Source organism: Haliaeetus albicilla, chromosome 25, assembly GCF_947461875.1.
Source record: "Haliaeetus albicilla chromosome 25, bHalAlb1.1, whole genome shotgun sequence".
NCBI classification, from domain to species: Eukaryota; Metazoa; Chordata; class Aves; order Accipitriformes; family Accipitridae; genus Haliaeetus; species Haliaeetus albicilla.
In genome coordinates, this window is record NC_091507.1 from 16,359,247 (window position 1) to 16,370,896 (window position 11,650).

The 11,650-nt window shown below is 47.4% G+C and overlaps 1 protein-coding gene across 1 annotated transcript; it reads right to left on the bottom strand.

The window, feature by feature from the left end:
• Positions 1-4,456: 4,456 nt before the first annotated feature.
• Positions 4,457-8,690, bottom strand: LOC104317149 (lysozyme g). The gene is made up of 4 exons (XM_069770346.1): positions 8,453-8,690; positions 7,180-7,376; positions 6,790-6,925; positions 4,457-5,732 (listed from the first exon to the last, which is right to left on the bottom strand). Exons 1-4 carry the CDS (start codon positions 8,532-8,534, stop codon positions 5,602-5,604), a joined length of 546 nt encoding a protein of 181 aa, XP_069626447.1. The 5' UTR covers positions 8,535-8,690; the 3' UTR covers positions 4,457-5,601.
• Between the last annotated feature and the right edge of the window lie 2,960 nt (positions 8,691-11,650).

Consider the following 11,650-nt stretch of genomic DNA (forward strand, 5'->3'; position numbering starts at 1 on the left):
ATTCAGAGTCAGTCATCAGAGCAATCTGTTCACTCACATGGCTTATGGCTCTAGCCCATGGGGACTTGTTTTTGGCAGTGGTTTCCTACTGCTTCAGTTACTGCTGAAACAGGTTGTTGAATTGCTCCCTCTGCCTGGTGTCTATGAAAGCCAGTCATTGCAGCCTCGGACTTCAGACAGATCCCTGAGCCATGGAGAGATCAGCCCATACCACCTGCAGCTTAACAAGTCGATGAGAGAGAAAGCTTGCCACCACACACTTGCTGTTTATTGTAAGAAGCACATTTAAATACTTTTCCCAATACTGACATTGGTTGTAAAACCAAAGCATAGGACCCTTACAGAGAAGATTTTTCTTCCCTGTCTATCATTTGTTGTCTTTTCGATTTGCTGACTGCTGATTCTGATGCAGCGTTGTTAGCCTGGAAAGGTCCTTAAACAACACCTATTGCATTTCCCCACTCCACAGCAGCATGATATAGAGCTACTTTTACATGTTGGCCTTTGTTCTTTAAAACACCCAGTGAATGTTGCATTGCTTCATTACCCTGAAAGTTTTCTGAAATATCCAACACAAACCTGCCAAACTCAATGCTACTTGCCTTACCCTCAAGGGGAAGGGAAGAATGTGGGTCATTGCCCTCCATTTCTTTTGCATATTAGAAAATCATGACTGTGTCCTCTTTCGCTTTTCTGGAAAAAAAGAAAATCTAATTCCTTGTTTCCTATAGGCTGTACGTTCCATTTGAGTTGTGATCCTCCTGAGCACATTTTTGTTGGTGCGACAGACTCAAACACTGTAGCTGAGCCTCACTGATGCTGATAGCTGAGAGGAGAATTACCCCAGGTGCTTCATATACACTGCTATGAGAAAAATAAATCCCCAGATGGGATTTTCCCCTCTCCTTTTTTTTCTCTTCCCCCTCTCCCCTCACATCAACTTGTTTGGTTCCCACTGGACCCCCCAGCCCTTTCTGCGGGAAGGTCTCCCACCCATTCTGCCCCTACTTACGTCGCTCTTTGAGCTCCTCAAGTGTTTTGCACTTGTGTTTACTTTATTTCACTACTTTGGTTCCTAACTGGTTTTTGTAGTTTTTAACCATCAGTGGAAGTGATCATGTTCCCTCTCAGTGTAACCCATGGTTTGATAGCTCTTGTCCACCATTCATTTTCTGACCACAAATTTGAGATAAACTGGTGTAGGACAGACTTGCGTGGCTCCACTTGAAATGTCTCACCAGTTTGACCGCAAGCTGCTGATAACCAGTGCTTTTTGTACTTATCTTAAGGCCCTATGAGGGTGTTTTGGGTTTGTGTGGTGTGGTTTTGGTAGTGGGGGAGGGGGCCGCAGGGGCAGCTCCTGTGAGAAGCTGCTAGAAGTTTCCCCGGCTCCAACTCAGACCCACCTCTGGCCCAGGCCAACCCAATCAGTGATGGGATAACATATTTAAGAAGGGGAACCTGCAGTGAGTAGGGGGATTGGAATGTGAGAGGAACACCTCTGCACATACCAAGGTCAGTGAAGAAGGAGGGGAAGGAGGGGTGCCTGAGGAGGTTGATGCCCCCGCAGCCCCTGGTGAGATGGCAGACTGTTCCCCCCAGCCCATGGAGGGGAGTGGAGGCCCCCAAAGGTGGCCAGGACTCCATGACAAAGTCCACGCTGGAGCAGTCTGTGACTGAAGGACTGCAAGCCATGGAAAGGACCCATGCTGGAAAAGTTTGTGAAGGACTGTCTCCCATGGGAGGGACCCCATGCCAGAGCAGGGGAAGAGTGAGGAGTCCTGCCGCTGAGGAGGAAGGAGCGGCAGAGACAACGTGTGATGAACTGACCCCAACCCCCGTTCCCCGTCCCCCTGAGCCGCTGGTGGGGAGAAGGTAGAGAACTCGGGAGTAAAGTTAAGTCTGGGAAGAAGGGAGGGGTGGGGGGAAGGTGTTTTGAGATTTGGTTTTACTTCTCATTATCCTTGTTTTGATTTGATTTGTAGTAAATTAAATTGATTTAGTTTTTTCCCCAAGTTGAGTCTGTTTTTTGCCTGTGACCATAAGTTGTGAGTGATCCCTCCCTGTCCTTGTCTCGAGCCATGAGCCTTTCTTTATATTTTCTCTTCCCCATCCCACCAGGTGGGAGGAGTGAGTGAGCGGCTTCGTGGTCCTTTGTTGCTGGCTGGTCTTAAACCATGACAGAGGGAACTTCAGATTGCTGCCGAAAGCCTTATCGAGCTCATGATGGCACAACCACAGCTTCTCTTTTGGCCACTTATCTGGTGAGATAAGGACTTTTGGTTGGTCTGAGGTGGTTTTTCCCTGCCTAGCCAGGCTGCCGGAGCCCTCCTGACTGTTTCTCACTGCTTTGTCGTTGCCCAGGTGCTCACGAAGCAATCATTCAATCCTTTACTCTGGCATCTTCCTCAGTGTTGCAGCCAGGTGTCCTGGTCTGTGATTCCCCAGACCTTTCTTTCCCCTCTGATTCAGCTTTTCTCTTTCCTTACCTACTGTGGTGGGTTGTCCCTGGCTGGATGCCAGGTGCCCATCAAGCCACTCTATCACTCCTCTCCTCAGCAGGACAGGCCGGGGAGAAAATAAGATGGAAAAAAACTCACAGGTCAAGATAAAGGCAAAAGTTTAATAAAGCAAAAGCAAAGGTCATGTGCAGAAGCAAAGGAAAAACAAAAGATTTATTCTCTACTTCCCATCATCGGGTGATGTCCAGTCACTTCCCAGGAAGTAGGGCTTCGGTACATGTAGCGGTTGCTCTGGAAGACAAACATCGTAATAACGAATGCCCCCCCCCCCAATTTCTCTGAACCTTTATTGCTGAGCAGGCATCATATGGTATGGAATATCCCTTTGGTCATTTGGGGTCAGCTGTCCTGGCCATGTCTCCTCCCAAGATCTTGCCCACCCCCAGCCTGCTGGTGAGGGGGAATGTTGGAGAGACAGCCCTGAGCTCAGCAGTGCCCAAAACACCGGTGGGTTATCGACGCCTTTCCAGCCGCCAATACAGAGCACAGCACCAGGAGGGCTGCTATGGGGAAAAGCTGCCTGGTTTTTTTAATAGACCACAGGTCAAAAGGGTGACCAGGAGTGCGACTGCAGCAGCCCTGTGTACACCAGCCAGATGAGTAACTTCCAGTAACATGGACACAGGTGACCAAGAAAAGATCAGAGGGAAAAGCAATCTGAACTCACTGCTTGTGAAGAAAGCTTTTGCTCAAATCTTCAGGCAGTATGCCACTGTTAAACTTTCCTTAATTATTTACTCCTTCCTGCCAATTTATCAATTTCAATTTATATTTCAGCGCATTTTCTGCAGAGATTTTCCCTATTCACTACAAAGTGCTGATACCCTAAAATAATATTTACAACAAAATATGGAATTCCTGTATTTCCAGAATTCTTAAATACACTTAAAAAATAAATAAACCTTTGTGGCAATGCTGCACAAGCCAGCAGGCAGATCTGCAGGCCCTTGGGTGTTGCTACCATAATGTGAAGCAGCAGCTTCATAGGTAGCACATGTAGAAATGGGAATCCTAAGGAGCTCACAGATCTGCAGGGTTGGCAACACCAGTAGTGGTGACAGGGAACGTGGTGGCAGCAATTAAGGGCGACATGAAGGGAATCAAAGAAAGCTCCACTTTTGTTCACCCTCTGAACTCAAAAAACAACTTTATACATGTAGGCAGCAATGAGATTCCCTGCCCCATTTGAAGTTTATACTGATCTACCAAAAATGCATTCATAGGTTTTACATAAGAGGTTTGTATAACACAGAAGTTTATATAACATCATGCACCAAAGACTTCAACCTATGAATTTTACATAAGCTATTTCAAGTAGAGGGGATCAAACCATGAGATATGTTTCATAAGTTTGTATGACAAAGTAATGATTTTACTGAAGTTATCATAATATTGTGCAGAATTCCCTAGAGACTAAATAATATGTAGTTTAATACCTGCCATTGCTTAACACTGAACTGTTTCCTGTAGACTTAAAAAAAAAATCAGTAATGTTAGAGAAATCCTAGAGCTCCCTCTGGTCTCCAGAGATGATAGAATGAGTTTGCTTGCAAATACATTAATCATGCACAGTCCTTGCTGTGACTGTAAGCAGATGAGTGACTGGCAAGACAAAGAGCACAGCATTAAAATCACCCCGCTTGCAAAAGCTGTCTCCAAACCAGCTCCCATGCTGCCTGCGTTGACCCTGCCCAGCAGCCCAGGCACATGTGTGGTGCAGCCCCGTGCTGCCAGGCAGAAACTGCCAGGCACGTCGCTTCGGCATCAGCGATGGTGACAGCTGGCAGAAAGGTGCCCTGACGCCTCCAAAATGGTTATTCAAAAGGCTAAATGTGAACGTCCTTATTCTTCTTTTCACAGGTTTGGGGGCAGCGCCCAGACTTGGGCTGCCTTGTGCCCTGCCTCCCAGACCAGCTCTTCTCACCCACCCCAGTCTGAAACACCATTTTCCCCTCCCTGTTCTCAAATTCAGTTTTAGACCCATTCTAAGAGTATCATATTGGGTTATTTACTCAAGTTGCAGGTTGCTGCCCACTGGCCCCCATAAAAATGAGAAAAAAAAAAGATTGGGATTCAACATTTATCTTTATTTTCTCTCATATTCTCAGTATTATTCCCAGTAAACCTAAATTTGCACCCAGATCCAACCACACTGAAGAATATTTTCAAACAGAGTTTATAAACCCAGAGTTAATTCGCTCCTAATTAGAAGTTGGAATTCCTGGCAGAGGGACAGGTGCTGAAATGCTTTTAAACTTGGAGGAAACTCAGCATAAAGGTACCAAAGCTAAAGCAGGAAAGATTGTGGGTTTTTTTACCAACAATATTGTTGTGATACAGCTCCTGGGGTAGGTATGTACAGGTCTGGCTCCTGCTCAGAGGGCTGCTCTGTGATGGAAAGGTGTTTTGTATGCCTGCTGTGGCACCTGCAGTACTTCCCATATAGAGGATTTCCCCTGTGTGAGGCTGCTTTTCACCCTAAAGAAGTCTCCAGCCCCACCATGGCCGCAGGCTCCAGGGCTCAGGAGACTAAGAGAAGTGTGTTTAGCATTGTCCCCCACAAGGGTGGCCGCAGGAATACACAGCTCGTGCAGAGATCAAAGGCTTGGCGAGCAGTCTCTTCATTGCCCTGCAGCCAGCACAATCAAGGGGAAGAAAGACTTTAACTCGGGGGACAGGGAGCGGAAAGGAGGTGGATGGAGGAGATGGGAAGAGCGCAGCTGATGCCCAGGGAGAGATGCTCGCGTACCTGGGGGCTGCATGAACAGCCCCGGGTTCAGCTTCGAATGGGAAGAGGCACCTTCCTCACCTGACACTTAAATGTTGCTGGTCTGTCCCCATCTGCCTTTCAAAGGCCCCAAGTTTGTGCCATCTTGTCCCCGCGGTCCACTAGAAAGCAGAGCTGAGCTCGCCCATTGGCGAGTGGGGAGCTGGGGTTTGCTGGAGTGAACAAGGTGCCGTTGCTGTTGCCACCAGCATCGGTCCTGCCAGGAGACCTGAGGAACTGCTCTGGGTACTACAATCACTACTGGGCTAGTCTATGTAGAGGGGAGGCTTGGTGGCAGGGCAGGTTTATGAGCTAGAACCCATATCTCTTAAAGTACTGGGCTCGCCTAATCACGCTGTTGGCGTAATAGTTGTCTCTGTCGCATGGGTCGTCCTCGTAGACCTGGAGGTTGCCCATTTTTGCACGGTAGGTGCAGATTCCCCCTGGAAAGAGTTAAGAAGGAGTTGTTACAGGCTTATAAGTAACAAATAAGATTTAAAAGAAAAAAATTCCTAGCCAAAAGTGCTATGCATCTCACCAAACCTACACAAGTGCTTGGGAAATTGCTAATTGTGCATTATTTTTGAAAAGTGACTGATTTTGCAAAATCCTTATTTCTATAGTGAAGGACCCCATGACTCTCTCAAATGCAGATGGGAATGGCACGCTGGTCCCAGAAAAGAGTGTAATCTAAAAAGGCAGTGGCAGAGCAAGGATGGCAGGGTAAGAAATAGCATAGGGTGAACAGACCAGCATGCAGATGACACGGACTACAAGCAAACCTGGATCCCAAGCTTCCTTGACACAACTTAACAGCCTGCCATGATTAGCCTGTTGTGTTGCGGTGCCTCAATTTCTGCCTTCCCCAGTGGCTTTTTTTTGGTTGGTTTCTACCTTATTTATCCACCTGACAGCCATTTCACTTGTGGGATGAACAGCTAAAAGGATAACTTGAGACCTCTTCACATTCACTGAGCACAATGCCTTTTCCAGGGAATTTAAGCAGATCCTGGATCTGGCCATTCACCAGTGGTGGCCCAGCTCCTAAATGTAGTGGCCCTCTGTGGGTGTTTGCCACTGAAGTCAAGAGGCAACCTGCTGAAGCTGTGCCCGACACCTTCGCCCAGCCCTGCACGGGGTGCCTCCATGCTGCTGTGGCAGCTCCCAGGCTGAGCTGGTTTCCCGTTGTTCCCTACTACAGCAAAGCTGCCAAGGAGCTTGGTGTCCCACCACAGACTGTCTTCTGCAGGCAGAAACACGGAGGCCCTGTGAACAGTGCTTTGAGCTGGGATGCTGCATCTATATTCAGAACTCTTGCCCATCTGCTGTTTTGGGATTGCCTCTTTCAAATTAGAAAATGCTGTTGGTGGGTTTTTTTTGTAAGAGGTGCTGTAAAATCTGCCAGACAGATGCTCTTTTCCCCTTAAAAGTGACACCAACAAATGCACAGCACTCCCATCACTCAGTATGTCCCTTTCTAGTATTTAGCCCATCATGTACCTCTCAGCTGCCGGTCCCAGGTCCAGGTAGGATGTCTTGCCCGTACTTCATTAATTGCAAGAACCAGGATAGTTGAGCACTGATTTATGTGTTCTTCACTATCCCATCCTCCGAAGGGCTGTTGCTGCCCACCAAGCTAGAAAAGTCAAGCGAGAAAATGGGTTTCCCTCTGAAAACAACCACCACTGTAGCTTCCCCCTCTTCTTTGTACTCCCAGGTTGTGACTCATTGAAGTGACCTTATTCAGGACAACACTTAAGCACAACCTTTGATGTAGAGGGAACGAATTTAAGTGCTGTCTTGAACACAGAACAGTCATTTGCTAAGGTAAGGCCCTGGGATATATGCTACATTACTGTTCTGCTACTCATACTTATCACCCCGATGTACCTGCATCAAGCCATACTTGTGCCGTTCCTGGTCCCAGCCATTGTCCAGGAGCAGGCCAACACGGCTCTCCTGCGACATGATGGCAGCGATGAGTGCCGGGTCCAAGCACAGGTTTCTGGCTACTCTTTTAATCGGGACCTCATATTTTCTCAGGCGTACAACGTCTGCCTCAGCAGTCTTCTGTACCATGGCAGGTCCTGTGGTGTAGGAAAAGGCAGACTTACGCACCCTCCCATCCAAAACCCTCGCTTTCCCCTTGACTGGGTGTATCAAAGGACTAACTTGAGTTTTGAAGAAAACACAGCTACACCAAGTTCTTGAGGAAAAAGCACAGCCCTGTTGGCTCTGACCATGGCCAGGGAGCTGCAGTGCTATTACCCAAGGATGACGAGGGGAAGAGGGCAGCTTCTCAGGAGGTGGGACCACATGTTCATGGAAATACAGCTCTGGAAATGCACCACTGGAAATGTGGCTCTGGAGTCGGAAAAGTGAAATTTCAAATTGCATTTGAAAAAATTGAGAGATGCATTTCTACTGACTGGCCAAACTGCAGTAACAGCTACGTTGTTAGTTTGTGTATAGAAAGGTGGGGTTTTTTTTAAAGTAATTTTGGAAAAGTTTGGAAACAACCAAGCAGGTTCAGATCCATGCTTGGACAGCCGCAGTCAGGTGTCTGCCCTGGAGGTGCCTGTGTCTGAGGTACATGGCAAAGTCCCTGGAGGTCTCAGCAGTATGAACCTGACGTAGTCTGCTGTACAGTGACATGGGGCAATAACACAGGGCAAGAAAGAAGGAAATGGGAAAGAGTTACCAAAAACAGGTCACCCAGAGGTAGGATGGCTACACACCTGGGACCTCCCCCCTGCAAATTGTGTCTCTGGCAGGTTACCACTGGCCAGCTCAGCTAACACGCTAGCACTCAGGACCTGGCTCTGCGCATCTTCCCCTTCGAGCAGACAGGCCCTGGGGTTTTGTGAAGATGCTGATTCTGAAGTCCTGGCTGATGAAGAAGCTGTTTTAAGCGAAAAGGGGTTGCGCCATCCTTTTGCTTAGAGGCTGAGGACCCTGACTATGGGACCTGAAGTTTGTCCTCCCACTTCCCACCAGGTCTGGAGGCTTCGCAGCACCTGCCATTTTGGGAGAGAAGGTGTTGCTTTCTCCCTTTCGGCTAATTGAACAGCTGCACCACATTTAATTTGGCAATAACAGAAGGTGAAGCATCTTTCTATCAGGTAAAAACAGGTTGTCAAATCAAGCAACGAATGTTACCTACCACAGTCTGAGGATCTTACGACTGTACAGGGGATCGCGGGGGCTTGAAGAGCTCTTACATCGCCATAGCAACTGTAACTCATGGATGGAGCTGAAAGATGAAACGGAGGTTTTTGAACACATAAGATCTCAGAGGAATATCATACAGCGTGCTGCAAGCGCATACAAGTCAAGCATGAGGGTTTCATCCAGACCCGTAATCCACATCGCCCTGTGTTAGCCATGCTTGTATGGTTGCCACTGCTCTCCATCAGTAACATTATCAAAGAAAGCTAGAGAACAGAAATTTGTTCTTTTCTAGTTGAAGAGGTTGAACCGAATGAATCTAATGACAATTTAGATGGATAAGCATCTGCCCCATTAGGTCTAAAGGCTGGTGTGGGAGGGGGAAACCACAGTTCCTGCATTTATTTCAGAGGGCTCTTCCCATTCAATGCCCCTCAATGTCCGGGCCCCCTCAGATGATGGCTGGTGGTACCTGAGCACCCTGGCTGGGACCATCTCCTGTGTCCCTCTGTAACTTGGTGAGGAATTAATTCAGGAGAGCGCTTGCTTCAGCCTGGGCAAATTACCCTGCTTCCTCAGTAAATGAGGAATGAATAGCCTCCATCAAACAGCTTGCCACATCTGTGAGACCATTTCTGAGTAGGCAGGGAGATAGGATAAGGTTAGCTGGGAAAATCAAGAGGAGGTGTGTCCGTGACTCCCTTTTGGTGTCAGTCCTGTACCCCAGGACACACGTGGGCGGCAAGCAGCCTTCGACGGCAGCCGAGGACCTTCAGCCACGCAGGGTTTTACAGCACGTGCGGAAGGAGGACCTCGGGCCTGGCTGCACGCCTCCTTTTCGCAGTCCCTCTGCAAACAGTTCCCAGGGTGCTTTCGACAGCAACCCAAACCCAAACCCCAGCTCACCGACGAGGGCCGTAAGCCCCAGCAAGAGCAGTGCGGGGATCATGGCGATGGCTCTCCTCAGTGGCCCCAGGAGACCTGGAAACACAGTGATTTGCAAAATGTGAAGAGATCAGGGCTGTAGCAAAGTTTGCGTGCCAAAAACTCCCACCCCAAGGCACCAGACAGGGCTGACGTTAGCTGAGGACGGGTTGGGGAGCGGAGGGACCCCCTCCGCTGCATGGTCCCCCCGCTCAGCCCCAGCACGGGACGCAGCTGCCAGCTTCAGAGAGTGGTGGTGGGAGGAGAAGCAAGTGATGGGAGCCCCATCTGCTCCTTATTTCCTCCTTGTTTGGGGGGATACAGGCTTCCCCTGAGGCTGAATGTCCCCTCCACCTTGTGTGCCACTACACCATCACGCGGAGAGGGAAGGGCCGAGCCCGCAGAGCTCGGGAGCAGGGAAGTCTCCGTCAGCAGCCTGGGCCAGCAGAGATTTTTTTTAGGCCCTGTCACTTCACATCACTTGCTCACATGGCGCCTCCTGAACACCCATAGCATGTCTTTACGATGAGAAGATACAGTAGCTTTGCTTTAATTACAAAGGTGTTTGAAGCCTAATGTGCTACAGAGTGCACACATCCTTTGTCTCTCTGTTCAAAAGGCAATGGGATTTTTGCTTGGCTTTTGGGAAACCTTGTGTTCAGAAATCAAGCAGTATCACCCTTAATTCTCTGCTAAGAGCATGCAACAAAACTCCAAGATTTATCTGCTGAAATAATATTTCTACGTTAATTTCTGTGTGTGATAATGGCAGATAATCACTTTAGTAATAAATGCACCTGTTTTGCTTATTAATAAAATTCCAAAATGTCATCAGATAATAGCTATCAACTGCAAAACCCATTGACTGTACTTGCCTTGCTGGTGAATACATTCAAACTGAGCAGTTTTTACGGCTTACAAATGTTTCTTTTTTTCCCAAGAGTGTTTCAAATGCAAAACACGCCACAAATGTTGTAGGCTATCATTGCGCAATGCTATTAATATTTGAAAATGCCTTACTGATTTTAATAATGTGTGACCTTTTCTCTGGCCTGTATTTCTACTGTAAACCAGACTGCATGGATGCAGAAACACAGATAGCCCACTGGTGTCATTGGAAAGACTCCCTCGTCCTTAGTCAGCTTATTCAGGTCAGCAAATGCCCACGGCCAGAGCTGGGTACATGCAGTAGCTCAGTTTGAGCTCTAACACTGAGTATTCGCAAGCCCAGATCAATATAGCTTGACCCAATACCTATGAATTCAATGGCAGATCCATATCGGGCCCCATCAAAAGCTACAGGCTGTAGCTGTTTCCACATGCAGGAAATTGTCAGATTATAAAGTTTTAAGTTATCATCCTTTTTTTTCCCCTCCCATCACAAAAATCATCACAGGCCTTAGGTAGAAACAGCATAGCAATTGCAATATTGACGAAATGCTAAATCAAAACAAAATCAAGGCTTCTGGCTCTAAATAAATATTCTATGAGTAAATTCAGACTCACCTGTCTTCAGTCGGCCTTCCTCTGAGACAGGTCACTTGATGACTTTTATATATATGTGTATGAAAAGGTACCCACCCTATGGGCTTTGGAATGTTAATTCCTACCTAGCATGATGATATTTGTTTTAAAGTACAATAAGTAATATATATTAAGAGCTTAAAACTCTTACTATTCCTTTCATCCAAAGATTTGCACAATCGGTGGTTAGTAAGACTCAAGACAACTTTGTGAAAGGAACTAAATACTGTTTTTCCTCCATCAATAAGCACATTGATGCACAATAAATGACTTGCAGAAAGGATTGCAGTGAATCAGCGGCATAGGTCAGGCAAAAATCAGATCCCTGTCTAGTGCTCTCCTTGCTTTGCATCTGAGATCAGTCTGGACACATTTCTGGAAGGATTTTTTGTCTCGTTTCCTCAATGATTTCAGATTGGCAGGCTTTTAATTAAGTATCATACTTTCATATGAATTCTAAAAATGACAATTAAAGAAAGGCATCTCACTGCTTCATTGCTTACAGCAAGCCTAATTCAGGAGGGTGACTTGAATACTTTGAGAGCAGAGGCAGGGTTTGACTTTCAGATTTGGGAAGGCAGGATGCTGCAGCTGAAATGGGGAGGAAGGGAACTGGTGTCTCAGCAGGTGAAGCCAGTGGGGGCACACAGAGGGTCTCTGAAGGACTTGCACTTTGTGGCCGAGATACTTGTCATGTATGTAAAACATCTGAGTCACCTGGAGGTGGAAAGATGGTCTGGGATGC

Bases quoted from the DNA above. Each gene is read 5' to 3' on its own strand.
- LOC104317149 (XM_069770346.1), bottom strand. From the start codon at position 8,534: ATGAGTTACAGTTGCTATGGCGATGTAAGAGCTCTTCAAGCCCCCGCG. The intron at 6,926-7,179 runs GTACATCGGGGT...TGACTTTTCTAG, and splicing joins ACAAGTATGGCTTGATGCAG to CTTGGTGGGCAGCAACAGCC. The intron at 5,733-6,789 runs GTACATGATGGG...AACTCTTTCCAG, and splicing joins CTGGGACCGGCAGCTGAGAG to GGGGAATCTGCACCTACCGT.